The following is a 20,682-nucleotide window of genomic DNA, read 5'->3' on the forward strand; positions in this document are numbered from 1 at the left end:
CCACACAGCAACTAAGTACCACATAACTGATCTTTCACCCAAATCTCCCCAGTTTCTATACTGATGATGATCTATGGTACGGAATATCCCTTTAACTAGTTCAGGTCAGCTGTCCTGGCTATGCTCCCTCCTGGCACAGAGCACAAGAGGCTCAAAAGCCCTTGATTAGGGTAAGCACTACTCAGCAACAACTAAAACACAGGTGCATTATCAATGTTATCCTCAGACTAAAACTAAAACACAGCACTGTACCAGCTACTAGGAAGTATCTCAGCCAAAAGCAGGATAACTGCCTCCTAAAAGATTCAGATCTTTTCTAGATTACTTCCTGACCTGCCCTGTGCCTTCAGCTGATCTGAGCGACTCCAAGGAAACCGCGGCGCTGGAAACCACTACACCATGTTGAACAGCAGCAGCAGTATTTTAGCAAGTAGTATCCTCCATCATTTGTAGCTCAGTCACAACTTACAAGTGAAATGGGAAGTCATACTAAATAGTTCTCCCAGCAAATGCATGTGTTTCAGTTCACAAACCATGTAAGCTGGGGCCTCAGGCGAACCTGTGTTCACTGGACAGATTATATCAGCTCTTGAGGAACACAGAGATATTTATGGGAATGAGCAGAGGTCAAAAGCAGATGGAAGAGCTGTCAACTCCGGTTTGACAGTCAGGTTTTATAGGTGCATCACAAACACAGACTCCTGATGCTTTTGTGACAACAGAGGCAAAGAGTCCAAGATATGTTGACAGCATACAGGAATGCAATTTAGAGTCAGTGAATACAAGTTGCCAGTTAGAAAGTACTGCTACACGCTTACGGGTTGGTATTCACTTCAAGCCCTCCATTTTTTTTTCAGATGTGGAAATGCAACACATTGTGCTTAAGTTTGCCTGCACTCCCTCACGGAAATCACCCACTGCAAAAAGCAGATTTTTGCAAGGATTTGCACATAAGATCTTCCAGGTTCACAACAGTGAAAACTGCAGTATTATGCATAAGAAAGAGGAGGACTAATAGCTACCAGAGAAATGCTTTACTTCCTGTGGCAGAAAAAAAATGAAGCTTTTCTTACAGAAAGGTAATGTCAAATGCATCACTCAAACCCTTAAAGGCTCCCATGACATTAGCTGCAGTGAAGACAGACAACGTTCTGTTTTAAACTTACTTTGTATAATCCAGAGATCAAGAGTCCCTTTCCAACTTACCTTTAGTGTTCCAGGAAAACCACTGAAAGCTATGGACACCTTGAGACAGATACAAACCCTGTTCCAGCAGATGTACTATAACAATAGCACCTGACTAACACAAGCCATAAACTAGCTGACAGGTAGATAAAACTAAGCTACTAAAAGTAGTTTTGATGTAGTGCTGGCTAGTGACTTCTATGTATTTCCAAACAGCATGTTTAACTTCTGCAAGAAGACAGGGAATGTCAGGAAGAGAAAGCAGGGCCAGAGCTCAAGAGGAAAAAAGCAAATCTTATTTGAGAAGGACTGTTTCCATGCAGCTAAAACTCCTCCTCTGCAATGCTCATCTGAACACCAATCCAACTGGGTTGACTTTGGGCAAGACTCTGCATATGGGGTCAATCTTATGGCACAGTACGTCACACTAACTCCCAGTTTTGGAAGCATAATCCCTTTTGAACTGCAATATGAAACACTGAACACAGAATAGCATTTGCTTTGCAATATTCAGTCCTGGACTCCAGAAAGCACTGCCAAGCTCTAGGCTTGCATCTGTAGAGTACCAGCAGTGAAGCACAGAGAACTTCACAGGGCAACAGATGGCAAGACCTAGAACAGCTAGAACAACCTAACTAAATCCTTCTTAGCTACTGAGACATTGGCTTAGCTACTTCTCCTTCATTTTCACCCCCTGCAAAAGCTACTTTCCAGCGTTTAAACAGCAAAAACTTACGGGCTTTATGGGTCTAGTGCTCTACCAGATAACCTAATGATAAAAGCCTTTCATGGAGAAAAATTAGAGCACCTAAACATGCAGGACAAGCTCATTAAATTGTGAATCAGGGAAGCAATACTGTCCTATTTAAAGGAGAGCTACATTAAGTGCAACCACAAAGATCCTGTGATTTACCACGTACCAGTTTATGCACAGAAGGATCTATTTTGAACTCAACGCATCCATCTTCAAGAACTGCCACCAACTGGTGCAATGACAGGCCATGAGAATTACCAGGCTTTGCAGTTAAAGGAACACCAACTCAACAGCTGTGATTCAAACTGCCAGGCCATCAGTGCTTTACAGTCAACAACTGAGTGAGCTGGGGAGTCATTTCTGTTGGATTCATGCAGTGCATAGGAGGAAAGGATCATGAAGCCAACGATCTGGCTGCCAAGTGAAGTGCCACAATGCCACCTCTCCCAGCTGACAGAGCACAGCTCAATATCTCACCTACTCATCATGGTAATCAATACCAAACAGTCACAAATTGGTACATCCAAACATCTAAAATGGCTGAGCATGAGTAAGAAGGGTAAGGGGTGGAAAAAAAAAGAATCGCCACTAGGTAGAAAGACTGAAGAGCCACCTTTGGAAGCAGGCTTCCTCCTTTATCACAATGAGGTGCTCTCCTCTAGCTGCCTCTACTTAAGAATACTTCTCTCCACTATCAGATACTGAAGCCAGTATTAATGCATGCCTACACCATTCTGCCAGTTTTTTTTAAACAGCTCAAAGTTACAGCACAAACTGTTCTGGAGAAAAACCTAAAATCATCATTGCTTGGCATCGCCTGTGAATTGCTTCTTCACAGGCTGAACGTGCTCCAGGCAGCAACACTTGAGTCCTGCTATGCTGGACGCTTTCAGACTTCGATTCACCTCAGCCTGGCAGTCCAGACACTGACAGCAACATTTCCAAGGACAGAGGCTAGGCCAGCAGCTGTTACAACTTGAATCACTTGCAGCTCCAACCTGTAAAGCTGTGATAACACAGCAGCAATCACTGCACGCAGTAAAGGTTGGGTAAATTGATGTTTCAAGTATGATAACCATTCTCCAAGGAACAGTACTTAGCTGCAGAGAAGCAAAAAACAAAAAAGCAGAGACTTCCTACCAAAGATTTTACAAATTAATTCAGCCCTGTGTTCCATTCCTTTCATAGAGTAATTAAAAAGATAAAAGCCATCCTCCAAGAAAGGTTTATGACAACATCTATACCTTGCCTCCCTCACTTTCCCCCTTTATCACCATTTACTTTAACAGCTTGTGTCTGCAATAGTCTGATCCACAGTGATCAAACCAGTATACCACAGTACTTTAATAATCAGTCCCTTTTTCAGGTTGCCCCGTGCTAATTTCAAATGCTGAGACAGCCTGTAAGACAGGAGAAAAACAGTCACACCATCCACTACAGCTTTACACACCAGACAATAACTTTCTCATGAATCAATCTGACCTTTTTAGAATGTGTGCAATAACAGTAACAGGACTGCGCTGAGGGCACAGAGAGCTCAAGTCCAGACACTACAGTATGCAAGGGCAAACCATAATGCATCTGAAGTGAACACACTGAAGTACAGCTAAATATTTCCACAATGCTTTGCATGCTATACTAACTCTGGTGCATTTGAGGTGCAATCTGTGCTGTTACCAAATAGTAAATGGATTTTTTTTACTATTCTCCCCAAGAATGAAGGCACACACATAGTTACAGACCTCAAAAAGCAACTCCAGAAGTAACTCGGAGAAGTATGGCTCTATAATCTCTATAACACTCTGCTAAAAAGCATTCCTATACTAAAAGAAGAGGTCAAGCAACCAGATGCAGTAAGTCTCAGTGTCATGCATGAGAAGGTGGTACAGACTTGTTAATCTTCAATATTCTGAAATACATTACCCACTTGGCACAGAAGTTCCCCACCAGGGTCAGAAGGGAGTCCAAAGTACAGGATAAGCAATGTATCTCCAACACATAATTGCTACGTCAACCCTGGGTAGCTATCTAGGGTGCCTAGAAATGGCACGCTGGAACACAACAGGCTTATTTCACTTCTCAGCTTGCATTTCTCAACATTTCCCGGCTCTCCAGTGCTATCCATTGAGGTCTTGACACTTAAATCACTAAAGCTTTATCTCAAGGTTTGAGATGCCCATGTATTGCCTAGAGCACGTTTACCCCCTCCTCCTCACTAGAGCTGCGGAGGTGTTTTATCACGGGTCTCCACGAAGCCACTGCCTCCAGCATCTGCTGAGTTCAGCTGAGCAGAGGGTGTTCTGCACCAGGCAGGACCAGGCTCTTCGTTCACAGCATTTTCATGGTACAGAAGCAGGAAGACGCTGAAAACAGCAAATGGTTTTTCCTGACACGGGGACAACCGTGAAAGCATTAATCATCATTTGCCCACTGCACAGCACACAGGGAATGCTGCCTGGGAGCTACACACTGCAATGTATTTCCCCTAATTCTGCTGCCAACTATGACACGCTGCAGTGCTTCAGGAAAATAGCTAAGAGTTCGTGATCAGACTGCACCGAGTTTCACATCTCATCACACGCACAGAGGTACAAGCAGAATAAAACCTGCAGCGGCATTTCCAGCCCTCCGATCCTCCCTCATACAGATGACATGATACACAGGAGTGGGTTATAAGACTAGAGAGGGCCAGTGACCAACAACTTTGAGTTTCAAACTACAATAAGCAAGTTTACTACAACATAGTCTCTCTCTTCCTTTTCTCATGATGCCTATAAACAAGGTAGTGGCAGTTGAGCAGCTTTCCAGCCCAAACAGTTCAGTTTGCAAGGCTGATATCCTTAGATCTGCAAGACATTTGTAAAGTAGACCTAAAAATGGGCAGAGAGCATGTACTTCCAGCTGACAGAAGATACAGTGACAGACCAAAGAGCTGCAGCAAGGCACGCTTAAGTCTGAAGGTGGTGATTTTTAAAGGGGGAAGGAAAAAAACACTTCTAAAACCGGGATGCTTACACCCACTGCTGTGCACGATAAGAAGCCTGTGTAGGTCAGATACTTTGCTTTAGAGTTAAAGATCACCTTCAAGGGAAAAAAAGTAACAACCAGACACCTCGAACTCAGCTGTATCATTGTGCCATGCCTACCCTTCACCAGCAATTCACAGCATCTGTGTGTAATATCTCTCTGGATGATTCTGGGTTTAGGCCTATTCCTTCAGCTTTCCCACTTAAAAAAGAAAAATCAAGTTTAAATGGCCATTACTTAGTGACTACAAATCACTGCTACATATAACAAGCCTTTTTAGTAATTGTACATTTCTACTACAAAGGTCTATGGCAAGAACAACTGTTAAGACTGAAAGACAGGTAGTCCTGACAGCCTTCTGCTTCGTTTATAGTCTAGTCACACACACTGCAGTCATGCCTGCACTTGACCCAAGGGAATGCTATCTAATAAACAGGTTGTGAAGTAGCTGGAAGAGGACAAGACAGACAGTCAGGAAACACCACCAGGATACTGAGCCATGAAGTCCTTGGAGTTGTTAGTTCTAATAGACGCAAAGAAGCAAAACCAATTTTCTTTAGGTTTTTCTCACCAGCGAGAAGGTCACCAGAAGACTCAGTGTCAGAAAAAACAGCTCTTGGATTTATAGTATATAATTCCCCAAGACACCCTATAAGTTAATGAAGTCTGTGTGAGAGAACAGGGAAAACTGTCTCTGAGGTAATACTAGACAATAAATCCTTACAAGCAATAGGCAGTCCAACTAAAACTGTCTGCACAAGATTGTCAGCTCTAACCACAGTACAGGCAGTGCAGCAGTTAAACTGCATGTGAGAGGACTCAGTAGTTTTTTACCACTTCAGCAGAAAACCATCTTCATCTGTGGAAAAACCCAAATGCTGGTGATTTCAGAGTTAGCACTGGTCCTATTTTTCTCATGAGAAGCTAAGACACAGAGCAGCACCTCTGCAGAAAAGGGCCTCCAAGGGAAGCCTACAGAGTTAAGAGCATGTGATTCTGATCAAGACTATTCATTGATAAGCCCAACATGACTGATTTTATCTTATTACAGTGCAACCAAATCACTTTTTGTTTTCTCAAACAGGCACACTAGCAGCATGACAACGTTAGATAACATTCTGCTTCTGGTATCACGTTGCCATTCACTTGCTCCCCGTGGGCTCCTATCAACAGCTTCTAAACACTCCAACCACGCTGTATTTCAGAAGCAGGTCCCAGCACTGTGGCTGTCCTGTCAACAATCTGCTGCAGCCTATGCAATGTTTTCCCTGAACATTTTTTCCTTAGCTATTCTTTTTAGTACAACATAACACAGCTGCTAAGTCCCTCTCAACAGACAATTACTGATCTTGTAGGATCAATCATCTCTAACCTGATGTTACAGATGGTAACATCAGAAGGTAAAGCACGGTAACAGCAGTAGGTGATCCAGAAGCAATATTCACAAGTGTGATTAGCAGTGGGGAATAACACAAAACAGAGGACCAAGAACAATCCTTAAGCGCTGTTGTGCCTAGCACTGACTAGCTAGAACGATACAAACAGCTCTTCTCAAATCTCCATTTTCTTTTACCTCCATTACACACTACAATGCATCCTCTAGTACTGCTTGGTTTTACTCATATCTGGAGTTCACCTATCACAACGAACTGTGGCCAGGTCCAGTCTATGCCGAACATCCCTGCTGTTGTCCTCCTTGCTTTGCTCTGTCAGTATGTTCCGAAGTTAAGCAAACTCCATAGCACCATCTTGTGATAAGAACCACCAAGTGCAAGGCTGGCATTGACAATGGGGTGATCACTTGAGGCCCCTCAAATCCAGAGGGTTTGTGTCCCAGTTATGAGCACTAGCTGCTGAGTGCTCAGTACTGGAATAGTCACAGACCCACCCTGCCACCCAACAGTTCTGCCTTGGTTACAGGAACACTGACCTCCCTTTACAATCACAGACAGCAGCTTCTGCTAAGAATCAGGCCTTACGTATGTGAAGTCCTCAGTTCAGAAGAAAGATACTGCTTCAAGGAGTGTCTAAATTCAAGCAGACCTTTTAAGAGTAAGAGCATAAGCACTCCAGAACATATGCTCAATGGACAACCTTCCAGTATCTGAAGGGGGCCTATAGGGATGCTGGAGAGGGACTCTTCATTAGAGACTGTAGTGATAGGACAAGGGGTAACAGGTTAAAACTTAAACAGGGGAAGTCTAGATTGGATATAAGAAGGAAATTCTTTCCTGTTAGGGTGGTGAGGCACTGGAATAGGTTGCCCAGGGAGGTTGTGAATGCTCCATTCCTGGCAGTGTTCAAGACCAGGTTGGACAAGGCCTTGGGTGATATGATTTAGCGTAAGGTGTCCCTGCCCACGGCATTGGGGTTGGAACTGGATGATCTTAAGGTCCTTCCCAACCCTAATTATTCTATGATTCTATGACAAGGCAAAACAAAGTCATTGGTGAATGTCACTGCACCCAGGTGAGCACACTGATGAGAAAGCTGCCAATAATACTCATGTTACATCATCAATACTAACCTCTTCTACCTTGGTTTCTGTTACATATTAATATTTTCCCCCTTCAGATTTGATGGGGGTTTTGTGTGTGTATAGTGGTTGGGTTTTGTTTGTTTTAACAACATGGAATCTCAAAAAAAGCCAAATGCTGGGCTCACCTTGTTTCAATTTAACAGATAGCAAGAAAAGATCTTATCTGTGTGGTCTGCACAAAGCAGAGTTCAGAATCCAGCCTTATACCTCACCTACTAGACCACAGAAGCAACGTGCTGCATTACAAGGATGTCAGTGGAAGCCATGGAAATCACTGGAAGAAGCATTCAGATCTAGGAGTCTATCTCCAGAAAGGAAAGACAAGAGTATTGAAATGGCTGCCTGATTACAAGGAAGCCAGTGCTATGCTCCATGGATGGCATCTGCAATAGAGTGAGCAGATAAGGCAGGGAAAGCACACTCTACAGAAGCCACATTTGCTTTCTATCCATCATCTCACTTCCAGTGCTACAATACACACAACCTTACATAAGCAGCCCTTTAAGCTGCTGTACAAACATGGACAAGTCAAGAACTGTGTTACACTGAATGCCAGTTTGTTTCGTCTCATAATCACATTTGTTTCCCTCTGTAGAAACTGAAATAAGGGGGTCTACTTTGACTAATAGTCAGCAATTCTGGAATTCATTTCTAGTTCTGCTTCTGAACACTCAAGCCTGAGGAAAGAAGGCAAATCTATCAAGATGTCATGCCCAGCTCAAGCACTGAGAGCTGTGCAAGTACCAGAAAATTACTTCCACATACAAGTTCTGATGGTCAAACCAACACGAGAAGGGTCATTTTCCAAGAGTTATTCCTAGGAGCCCACTGAGGAAAAGCAGCAGTGTGACACTGACACAGTGCAGAACCATAGTTTTAGTTTACGTATTTTAAATCATCATGTGTTTGAAGTTGTGGCATTATCTTATGGCACGCAACAGAAAAGACACTACAGGTTACTTGCCTTTTCCATCTGTTGCTGAAGCCTCCTGTAAATGTCTTATTGACCTGAAAAATAAAAGAGGGGATTAGCTATGAGTTTTACTCTCTCTTTTCACTGCAGCCCTCTAGAACACTGAGAAGCCTTGTTAGCTCTTTATGACTGGGGTATGCTTGTAATTAGCTGTGCTTAGCGTGCGTGGCACTGCATGTATTTCACCCCCATCTGGTGTGAGGCGTCCCTGCCCATAGCATGGGGTTGAACTAGCTGATCTTAATTCATAGATTCTATGATCTCCCCAGCTCAGGCATCTGTATTTCCTTGTGATTAAGAAAGCTGATTGCTAAAACCTATTTCAGCCTACAGAAAGCTTTGTGGGAGGGAGAGAGCAGAGTGAGAAACTAGGGCATTTTCCAACATAATGCTTTCCACTTCCACAATTAAGCTGAGCTACTACTCAGAGTCCTGCCTAGTATTTGGCATCTTATTGCTCTTTTAAGCTCTTTTCATTTGGATAGTTGGTTACAGCTTGTATGCCTACACAGGCAACTTATGTAACAGAAGCTACCCTGCAGGAATGTAAATTCAAGGGCCAAGCCTTAGTTGCCTTGTTCATGAGTCAGCCCACCAGCTGCAGCAACATTATCCAGATGAAAAAGGGACACGATTTTACGTCCTGGGTTTCTCTGCCAGTTTATGTTGGTACCATGACAATGCAGCAACAGTGGCTACACACTATACAGTTACATGACAGCTCACTCAAATGCAGTTGTTCTTCAGATACAGTTCTTTTATGGGAAGCAAGTTCTGTACCTGGATATCATTAGGTATGATGCATAAATTCTAGCATTAGGTCGTAAGAGCTGTGACTGTATAAGCCACCTTTACCACAAGAAAGCTGAGTCTGTCTACAAGGGACGTTGGTATTCCTGCAGATTTATTTACCATGTCCAAATGCTCTTAAGAGCTGCAGCATTTTGGATGGAGTAGGGGAAGGGATAATTAGGTAGTGTATATTTCTTGGAAGACATTTTCCAGCCTTGGCAGAAGGCTGCCAACACTGTTGTTACGATTTTGTCCTTACACAGAGGACAACTGGGTATGAGGACAACAGAAACCCACCCTTACAAGCCAAGCTGAAGCTTACTTCTGCCTATTCAGCAACATGTATTTTGTCTTTATACAGACACACAAACACATGCATTATGAAACAGTTCACAAACACTCAAGAGTTACACTCTAGAGTGATGACATGTTTGCTAGACATTTATATTCACTCTGCATCTCAGAAAAATACTGGAGAAAATAGCATTATGTGTTTACTAACCAAGAAGCCAGAAGCTTCTTCATATCCAGCTGTTTATCCAATTAAGACTAAAATGAATTTAGAAGATAAATGTTCTGGCTAATTGGCAAGAAGCAACAATAGTGTTTATCTGAATTATCTGTGTTTTGGTTGAGTTTTATATAACCAACATTATTCCTTGCCAAGTAGAGTGGACGGAAGGGCAGGGAGATGCTTCCCAAGGGATTATTTCTTCTAAACAGTCAAGTAAAAAATGCAGCCACTCTGCTTGAAGGCAGCACTGCTCTTAGACAGCACTACTGGTTTTAAATCTAGCAGCCTAGTTTCCAGCCTCAGCCAGTAAAGCAAAATCCTGTTTGTCATTGTAAGAGTTAGCACATCTGCAGAACTCCAAGTTTCAAAAGCACTGTGCTGGCCACACTTAAATCATCACCCACCTTACCTTATCTTCACTTTAACATCCCCAGAACAAGCATGCTCCACAGACAAGGCTGAAGTGTTAAGACACATACAGTTTAAAGCTTGACTCTAAAGGACTGGCTTTTTTTTGCTTTGGCAGCAATTTAGCTCTACTTAGCAGTCCATATCCATTAATTCTGAAACAGCTCAAGCCATAAGGACTTAAAAACCAAGGAACACATAGAGTGACTCACCATACCACTGGAAACAAGATGGCTCCACAACATAGCAAGTCTACCAGGAAGAGAATTTCTTTCCACAGCCCATATTCAGTTGTCCCCTCTTCCGTTGACTCTATGATAATGTATGCCACATTTGCTAGCACCTACAGGACAAAAACAAGTTTAATGGTTTTAGCAGCTTTCCAAGGAGATACTAGATATAGGCTGACAATTCAGCAAAAGCTGTCACACAGTTGCAGAAAGAGCCTATTCAGTAACATCAATAAGCCTACTGCAGCTCTGTGTCAAGAAAGTCACATATTCAGCAGCATCTGCATGGGATTTATAGAAATGAAACTGATTAGAACTTATTTCTACTGACTTCAGAAAGTAGTCCTTTTTGTTATATGCTATGCTGAATCTACTGTATCAGAGATAAAAAGAGCAAAACCTATTAAAATAAACGGGACACATATAGCTAAACTCACTATACTCAATTAAACCAGTAATTCAAACTGGACACTGACTATGTTTGAGCTCCACAGCTGAGCTCTAAGAGCCTCAAACAGTAAATCTATTTCTTGTTTTGCAGTTCAGTAAGGGACCCCATCTGGAAACAGCAGAAAAGCTGTTCTAGCTACAACAAGAAAGAGAAGTGCTGCCCTCCTATGTACTTCAGTTCCTGGAACAGGAGACAAGTACTGATCACTTTAAACATGCTGGAAAGGTTTCCCTAGACCCAGCAAGCCTAAAAGTCCCCATTTCCCCCCCGACCTTCTTTATTTCTTAAGCCCATTCAGCAAGCATGTCAGAAGTGAAAACTTTCATTTATTATCTCTGCTTAGTACTGTTCTGCAGCCCAAGTTCTGCACCAGCATGAATAAACCTACCTCATAGCTAGTTGTTCATTTGCTGACACTATTTGTTCACCATTATCTCACACTCAGTATAGGGAGAAAAGTGTAATTTAGGGCCCAGGAAATCCCAGCTCAACTTTATTGTAACCAGGAGAATTACAAATGCAGTAACTACACGGTACTTGGTAAAGGATTCACAGCCTTATACAGCTCGTAGGAGCAGCTCTCCCACAAGGCAGGAAGTACAGCTCAGTCCTCACCTGAAGTGGGATGACAATCATGAAGATTTTTTTGTCTTTATCTGACAGGATGTGTTTAATGAAAGCCCAGCCTGTGCCTATCAGAGCAATAGTGATGAACAGAAGAGCACCCTTCAGTCTGAAAGAGAAACAGATACTGCAGTAAGACTTGATCCCACTTCCTCTTCTGCCCAGGTTCTCTTCTACAGTCAGTGAAGCCACAAGCCCAAATAAATGCCTTGCTATTCATAATTTTGGCAAGTGCTTATCCTACAACAGTGAAGCAGATGTATTTGCTTACAACTGTGTATCACAGCAGCATTATGCTCCATTCACAACTGTCAATATACACAATCTTTTCCTGGGGGAGTCAGCCATTCACCACCCTGAACAAGAGAAAACACTTGCAGCTGTACCCTCTTACCATTCACATCAAGAGCAAATTAGATACTTGAATATTGCTATGAACAAAGAAAAGCATTGCTTATCCTTTTACTCTTCCACCGACATAAGTGCCAATTCTCTGCAGCTGCCCTTTGTAAGCAGAGCTTTCCCCTTCACACAGGGCTGATTGTTGTCTTGTCATTCAGACCATAGTACCAAAAAATCAGCAATTTTCCAGTTTACTCAGGAGGTGGCAGCCCCATGGGGAATTCAATTCCATTGTCTGAATCCACCACAAGCTGCTAATACTCACAGGTGAGTGATGTAATAAACAACAGCCCAGCCTTCAATAGGGAATCCCTGAGAAGAAATGTAGTGGTAGTCGATCTGGAAGCAGAAAATACAGTGTCTTACTTTACAAGCTGCTCATCAGTACCCCATCCATGTCTATAAAATAGGTCTGCTTGACAGCCACCTCAAGTTTCATTTTCCAAATAGTGTGTGCAAACTCAGCTCTTCCTAACTTGTTCTAGTTTTGTTTAGCAATAATGAGGTAATTTTCCAAGCATTAGTGGATATATCTTATACAATCTATTTCCTTCCCACACACCTCCCACACTTAGCTATAGTTAAACAACTGCATTTTAAACCTATTTATTCATTCATTGTTCAACTTCAGTTGCACTGGGTGACTAGAGGCTTTCTAGTTTCATTTTCATGGGAAATGAGATTCAGTTCATTAGACTCCAAAAATGTTTGGAGCGGTTATCATGGCTGGCACAGTCACTGAAGGATTAAAAGCTTGCCATTACCTTTGTTTATGAGCCCTTTCCAGGGGAAAGGCAAAGTCAACACAACCCAATAGAGCCTTTTACGTATTGAAAGTGTTAAGGCTTACAGCATTATGTCTGTTACAGTACACCATAAATATTTCATCTAAAGTAGTGCCCTTGAATTCTACAAACATTCGTTCTATTTATTAACATTTATAGCAAGCCACGTAGCTGAAACACCACAGCTCAAGCTTTCAGGCTAGCCTCAGATGGCCAAAATGTTAGAACTCCTGGAACCCTCAATGCATGCTTGCTGCCTCATCACTTCAGGCCGCAATCTCGATTATATTTAAAGTCAGAATCTGTCGATGAAAACTGAATTAACCAAACAGCTGCAGTTGAGTTCCAATGCTTCAATATGAAAGACACTTCTCTCCCTCCCATTCTTCCCCCACCACAAAGAAGATTTCCCTGACAGCATGGCCTGGATTCCATGTTTCTATTTCCTTGCTGAGTAACTGAAGGCAGAGACATACGTACTGCATGAAAGACTAAGGACAGAGATTTTGTGAAAGGGAGGGCTGCCATCAGCCAGTGAATCTTAAACACATCATTTCTGTGGAGAAAAAAAAAGGAAGAGCATCAATTAGAAGCCAGCAGTAATAATTCCAGTTCCCAAGGGTATTTCTTTAAAACCTATAAATATCAAGCAGTAATTCCCAGGCTGAGCTGACTATTAGTGTAAAAGGATTCCCTTTAATGCTGCAGTCCAAGTTTTGCAACATTCTGAACAACATTTCAACTACATGCTCTGCAGCTCTATTTTTAACACTTGGGTTATTTAAAAGTAGCAATTCATAGGAACATCTTGCCTATATAGACCATAACTGTTTGAAAACTTGCTAAACATAATTCAAACACGTATCACTCCACCCCCAAGACTCTACACCACCAAGTGAACTCCAGACTCACCAAAACAACATCACCAACTGACCTTCAAACTACCAAATAATCTGATCACCAAGTGAACCCCAGGCTGCCAAGTAATCCTGCCACCCAGTGAACTTCAGACTATGTCAGAAGAAAAACCAAAATGGAATCACAGGTGCTTCTGTTGCTATGTTTTAACTATGAAGAAGCATGGTTTTCAATTAGGAATTCCTACCACTTTCAACCACTAAATGTTTATGGCTCTCCACTGCCATAAACTGCCATTCCCCGTACAAAGAATCCATTGATCAAGTTTTTCTTGTTATTTATTTTCAAATAGTGTTCTCCTTTTGTCACCAGCTACAGGAAGTTTCCTGTTTATTTGCTGCTACAATATATGAATTTCTTCACATAATACTTGGTAACTTCAGAACAATGGTCTGCAACCATGATACTGATGGAAGTAGTTATTTTCAATATAAGCTGTATGTGTTAGGCAGACAATATTGAGCCAGATTTGGAGTTTTAAGTGATGAAATCTGACTGTGAATTAGGCATTATATAAGGAATAACACCCCCACCCCCAATCAAAGAAGGTACACCTATACATTCACTCACATTGAAGCAGTCCACTTACCTGCGCTTACGAAGTATGTGAATCCATACAGTCCCAGACAGGAAAAAGAAGATAGCCATGGAAATGTAAAGCTTTGGCAGTGGGATCTCACCTGCTGAGAGGTAGCTTTCAGGATTCTTTTCCGTAATTTCTATCTGAATATTAAAGGTGTGTTATATGTACAATTGAAAACACATTTTGCTAAAGCACGGAGTTAGCAATTACAGCTCACCATCAAATTCACTCATTTCAAATCAGCTTTTCTAAAGCAGTGACTGTTATAAGACTCTTAAAGCAACTCTCCATCCTCAAGAATATCAAAATATTTTGTAAAATCACACCCAAAATGATAATTTCCAGAGAAGGACAGCGGTTCCTTCCAGTGCTTCTATTATACAAATAATTCAGGAAGGCAAAGTAATTTTCCCAAAGAATACTTGTTCTCTATACTAAATGTCAGAGCTTGCCCATCTTTGACATAAACAGTATCTAAAAAATCTTGCATAAACAAGCAGGATTTTTAGCACAGTCCTGATTTTAGGTGTGGAGAGTCATACACAGCTGAAAACCCCACTCTCAGGTTTACTACAGTGGATTTCTTCACCTGGCAAGAGAAAGGAAGCACTCTTCTGCAAGCCTATTAACGTGTGAGAAAACAGAAGCTTTATTTAACATCCTATTTATGCCCTAAAACAGCTTGGTTATACGTGCTAGGACTTCATTAAAATCATGCATCAAGACTAGTTTGCAGTACTTAAACTGTCCTGCACCAACAAATACAACCAAGCAGGTTAGTTATCCAGGTTTTCTTTCCTTTCCAATTTCTTCAGCAGGTCAAAGCAGCAAACAGCAATTAAAAAGAACTGGTCTTCAGAACATAAAACTTTAGAAGCAGATTTAATGTAGCCTAGTCTGAGCTAAATTAGGGCTGCTAAGTTTTATCACCTACATGTTTCCTTGCTTTCTCCTTGCAGCAGTATCAGCACACCCATGTAAAAAGGAACTCAAGGGCTGATCTGGCTGAGAGTTACCTTGGTCAATAAGGGGATTTGTTACAGAATACCTCACTACATATCAGTGTCAGAACAGGAAAGAGAAAAAAGGGAAAGCCTGAGCTGTGATAATGCACTCTGCTTCAAAAGAACATAGGACCGAACCCTTGAATGCTTAAATGGGATAAGACATTTGTCTTTAAGATGCAGTTCCAACACTGCAAAACATATCTGTAATTAGCCCAGAAAAGTCAGAAACACTGAATCCACAAATATCAACAATTTTGATTGCAGCAACAGCCTTAACATCTGCAATTGTGTAAAGAAAAAAAGCGATTTTTTGAGCACAGCAAAACACAAACAGCTGGTTTAGCTCCCATCTCATTACAGCATCTAGTCACAACTGCGTAGACTGAGCCCAGCTCACACGCACTCTTCAGACTTCCAGACATTTCTGCTAAACCAGTATTTCAATGATTCTTACTGTAGTTGCTTCCTTCAGAAATGCCACTACAGAGATTAAATGCACAACTCTGAACCACTCCCCACCCCATATATGCACTCATGTGTTTCATACTCATGGATATAAAAGCCAGAATTGAAAGCTGCATGTTTCAGTCTAAGTGAATGAGTTGATTATCCTTTAGAAGCTATACTCACATCAAGACTAAATAGCTTCTGATCATTGGCTGGCCCTTCCTTGCCAACACACTTATGGAAATACAGGCTGTAGAGACCTTCTTGGTTATCAGAGCTGATGTTAAAAAAGAACTGGAAATGAACAAAAGGAAAGTTAGCATTCTTTTCATTCACAACAGGGTTGCCCTGGTAAGAAGCCATCTCTGCTGAAGCATGAAACATGTCTGCCACTGAGGGTCAGTTGTTCCTTTCAGAGGATACCAGCATATCGACAGAATTCCAGATGCAAAATCATTGCACCTATCTATGATTATACACTCTGGTAATCCGAGATCTTTATCAAAGACCTTTAGGTATCAGTATTTAACTTAGTTCACTGAAAAGATACCAAGAAGTATCATATTGAATCATATATCATATGATGAAGCACAAAGTTTTGATCGTGTTTGCCCTGGAGCAGCTACTCTGTTCTTCCTTCAATTATACAAATTGTGATAGCTATGCAAATGAGATTTGTGTCACATTACAGATTTAAAATGAGTTTGTTCTATAGTAACCATCATCAGTGAACCAGTCTGCTGAAACAAAGTGTTAATCTGGTTTCATACAGATTATCTTCCCCTGAAGTGAGTCATCAGTCAGGCCACAGCTATTTGTCGTTAGCAATCTGTATGCACTAGCTGTATCACAGTAAACTTCAATATGCTGAGGCTCACAGACTGAGACTTTTAGAACTGCACCATCCCAAAGGCACTTCAAAACGGCTTCCACACCTTACAAAGAAAGATTTCCAGCATTTATTTTTTACAAGCATCCACTGAAAAACTTCCTGAGCTATCAGAGGCATCTCTGACAGACTTCTACTTTTCACACAGTAATAAAGTGAAAGAGCACACATTAAGACCAGACACTGACAGACACCCTACCTGAAACGAGAAAGTTCCTCTGTCATTGTGAACAGGATGTTCTTGCTCTATTATGCTCTGGGAAAAGGAGAAAAGACTTTCAGATTGAAGCAGCTATCTCCATCATCCAGACAATCAAAACTGCATTTTGTGTATTTACAGCGGAGGAAGGCTAAGGAAAACACAACACTCTCCGCTTTCTGGCTATGCTTACACTGGAATAATCACCAAGGTTCTTTCTGAAAGAGAACAGCAGATAGTTCCTTACCTGGGAGGATGATGTACTTCGATTGGGCTTGTTATCTAGAGATAAAAGTATTAATAGTACATTTAGAGTGTTTGCATTTAGACATCCTTTTACACATTGCAAATGCCTTACTCAAATCTTTCTAATAGTTGTCTGCATGTCAGTCTCCTGGATAATCATTAACAGGGATTCTTTTCCAGACTCTCCTTAAACTCTCCCAGGACCTCCCCCAACTACCATTCATACTGAATGCATCCTCAAATGCTAGAATCAGCTTCTCTACTATCAACCCTTCTACAAAAGCCTACCCAAGAAATATTTCCAACCCCTCCAATTACAGTGATCCAGGAGGCAGATGACCTGTAACAGATGCAGGCTACAGCTATGACTGTTAATGTTATGACTACATTCTGTTAGTCTCACTGACTAATCTTAATCTGGACATTAATACATGGCCTGACAAACACCCTGAAGTTACAATTAGCCCTGGGGAAGGAAAAAGTTCTCAGCTCTCTCCTAAGTAAAGCCCCATTAAAAAAAAAAAACAATCAAAGAAAATCCAAAAGCAGAGGTGACCTTTGCCAAGTCAATCTCTGTTCTGAACTTGAGAAACTTATACTGACAGGAAGCTTCAAAAGAGCAGCATGTCAAATTCAATTTCACTCCACTTCTTTGAGAAGCTTTTCAAACATAAGGTCATCGCATTCTACCAGGAAGCTAAAGTTCAAGACTTCAGCTTTGCTTTTGGCTCCTGTACCTCAGTGCACTGTCAACATGCACGCTACACTTTTTAATGCAAGAAAAAGCAAAACTAGAGCCATCAGATCAATCATCTTCAGTGCCACCAAGCTTTAGCTCTTGACTTGTTAGAACAACCATGCAAATGTTTTGACAATAGTAAAAGGCTTGTGAACACGACAGGCCAAGACAGACTCAGGCTACTTCAAATGAGGCTGCTCAGCAGTCCCAACCCCAAAAATGTGACCACAACACACTGCTGGATCCACATCAACCAGGAACTCTCAGTGACAGCACATATAGGTCAGGTTTAGCAGGCCTACCTTTGCTGTCTGTATCTGGGCTGGTCTTTGACGGACTTTTATCAGAATCACTGCTCTGTTCAGAAGTTTTTAGCAGCTTGGTGCTTAATGCAGTAGCATTTCCCTCAGATATGAATGAAATTTTAGGTAGCAAAGAAGCAGCTTCCGCAGAGAACTGTACTTTCACACTAAACAAGTAAGACAAAGAGGTTTTATTCCAAATTAAAATAAATAAACATTCATAAAGAGGCTGTCATAGCCTACATATACCAAATAAAGGAAAACCAACTTGTTTGGTTTTTTTACCACAGAGAACAGACAAGCACCAGATCATGACTTAAAGCAACCTGGCATTGAACTGATCACTATGGCAAAAGTCACACCGTATCTTTACATCAAATACAAGAGCAGCTGAACAAAAATAAGCTTATTCAGTTTTGGTAACCAGAGTCTCATTAGACATTATGTTTCCACACAAACAGTTACAGTTGTTCTTGCAAAAGAAAGCAATGCAGCCTCAAAGGTATTTCCATGAAACTCAAGATAATTCAAGACAAACAACAAAATGGTATATCCAGTGTAAGAGCTGCAAAAGTGACCCAATACTTCAAGTTTATGCCTTAAGCACAATTAAGGTATCATCCTTCTGCCTATGTCCCCTATCCTGCAAGAGTTCTTGGACCATTTTATATCACAGATTTTCTTTTCTTTCACTTTCACCACCCCTTAACTCTCATGTAACCCATTAAAAAATAACTACATACACAGCAGCTTTCCAAGCCTTTAAGAAAATTTCACAAGTATTGCACTAGCTTGAACTGAATAAATAACTTTAAAGTGTAGAGTATACTATTTACTCACACTTCAGTTTTGAAGTCCAGAAGTAAGAGTACAACAGAGACATCTTGATCTGGTTTCTTGTTCAAGATACAATAATCCACTTCTTCATCCTGGTAATAGAAGGAAAACACCTTTGAAGTGCACTCCTGTTTATAAGAAATGGGACATGTTTCCCCCCCACTCCATGTAGAGATAACTACTCTTAGCTCAGCAAGTTGTAAAACTGAATTATATTTAACAACTTGCCCATGCCTAAAGCCTCTCCCTTTTATTTCTTCCAACCATTCCTGGAGTAAGGTTAGCTATGAGATGTCCCCAGCTTAGAAAAGCAAATTCACATCTCTTACCAGGTAAGTGGAGAACCCATCGTTCCTGGTTCGATCCAAACTGAACCCCACCTACGAGACAAGTAAGAAGAATCTGTCAAATTAAAACCAGCTCACATTCCTGTAGTATTAGAAGCCAAATCACCACAGAGTCAAAGATACTGCTCTCTAAATAAATTAAACTACATTTAAGGCAGAATCCAGGTATTTGTGTCATTATCTAATTAGACAGAAAAAAATACTCAGCTATAATAAACTTGCTGCTTTATCTACATCCACTAAGAATAAAATATTAGTGGACAACTAATATCCTGAATTCACCTAAAGTACCTTCTGCCCCTGAGACTTTTAACTTATATCAGTGTTTTTCCAGGTGTTTCTGCTTGAAGAGAACATTTATTGCTTTCAGAAAGAAAGAGGTTGAACTGTGCCAAAGAGTAAGAACACAGGTCTATTTTCTACCCTAGTATTTCAGTGTCTCTATTAAAATATAATGTGCTATATAACGTATAATGCAAGAGTCACCTAAAAATGAGACAGTTACTGTCAGCAGTAACACTGATCCTACTATCACCAGTTAGGATCTGACACCTCAAACAATGCATCCAGTGCAAGGGCAATTTCATATTAAGCTTAACACAGTTATTGGACTCAGAGTAACTTACTGATAAGCGGTCCTTGTCATCAGAGCTCACAGGTGGCTTCAATGAAAGGTTACTGACATTGACTTTCATGAAGCCATTCTTGAAGAAACCAAAGGTATTTAGGTGCACTTTCTGCCTCACATCATCCTGTAAGAAAGGAAAGTTTACAATTCACATACACAGTCATCTGCAGCAGCAGTCAAAGAGGAAGCAGGACAACAGATATTGACACTTACTCAAGTGCAAAACATCTGATCATACCAAGAGTAAATTTCTTTAGAATACCTTTGGATATAATTGATCATTTCACTGGAGTCAACCAACTCTTCCAATAATCTGGACAGCAAGAACTTTAAACATATATTTGCTAATTACCTGGCTACACTGCTAAGAAATATACAAGAAAAAAAGGTCTGGAAGAGATTAAATGTTAGGCATCACTGATTAAACAAAATACTGGTAGGAAAAAGATAGACTATAGACAAATTAAGACAACTAACAACTACTGCCTGACTGCTAACTACTGCCATTGCAACAGACTGCACAGGAATTAGTGATTATAGTCGTCTTACCCAACTGAGAGCTGGGTTTTGCTCACGTGATAAACAAATATCACAGTGCACTGTTATCTCACAAGACCTTCTGTATTAGGCAGGGTCAGTGTTTGGACAAACACTTAACACACTAGAAAGCTCTGTGTGTAGTATAGATTAGAAAACTTCTAACATAGCCCCATTCCTCTAAATGATTTTTAGCAAGGTCTTGCATCTTGCAAGTAGGATAAATACCGAAACCTAGACACGTGTTTATTTCCTCTCAGTCTGGCAAAGAAATGTAGAAATTGATCCCTTTCCATGCCTTGCTCAGCTGATGAAGGTT

The 20,682-nt window shown here is 41.1% G+C and overlaps 1 protein-coding gene across 2 annotated transcripts in view; it reads right to left on the reverse strand.

Annotated features, from left to right (window-relative positions):
- GPR107 (G protein-coupled receptor 107) overlaps nt 1-20,682 on the reverse strand; it is a 39,341-nt gene that overhangs the window by 14,256 nt on the left and 4,403 nt on the right. For both annotated transcript variants that reach the window (XM_062640929.1, XM_062640930.1), the window contains exons 2-14: nt 19,825-19,950; nt 19,181-19,231; nt 18,855-18,943; nt 18,015-18,181; nt 16,975-17,009; nt 16,728-16,784; nt 15,823-15,933; nt 14,192-14,325; nt 13,165-13,240; nt 12,165-12,238; nt 11,489-11,606; nt 10,405-10,535; nt 8,470-8,513 (exon numbers count right to left, since the gene is read on the reverse strand). In XM_062640929.1, the coding sequence (XP_062496913.1) occupies nt 8,470-8,513; nt 10,405-10,535; nt 11,489-11,606; nt 12,165-12,238; nt 13,165-13,240; nt 14,192-14,325; nt 15,823-15,933; nt 16,728-16,784; nt 16,975-17,009; nt 18,015-18,181; nt 18,855-18,943; nt 19,181-19,231; nt 19,825-19,950 (1,213 nt within the window). The remainder of the gene's footprint in view (nt 1-8,469; nt 8,514-10,404; nt 10,536-11,488; nt 11,607-12,164; nt 12,239-13,164; nt 13,241-14,191; nt 14,326-15,822; nt 15,934-16,727; nt 16,785-16,974; nt 17,010-18,014; nt 18,182-18,854; nt 18,944-19,180; nt 19,232-19,824; nt 19,951-20,682) is intronic.

This window comes from Pezoporus occidentalis, unplaced genomic scaffold, assembly GCF_034315485.1.
Source record: "Pezoporus occidentalis ecotype Australia unplaced genomic scaffold, CSIRO_AGI_Poc_V1 ctg68, whole genome shotgun sequence".
NCBI classification, from domain to species: domain Eukaryota; kingdom Metazoa; phylum Chordata; class Aves; order Psittaciformes; family Psittacidae; genus Pezoporus; species Pezoporus occidentalis.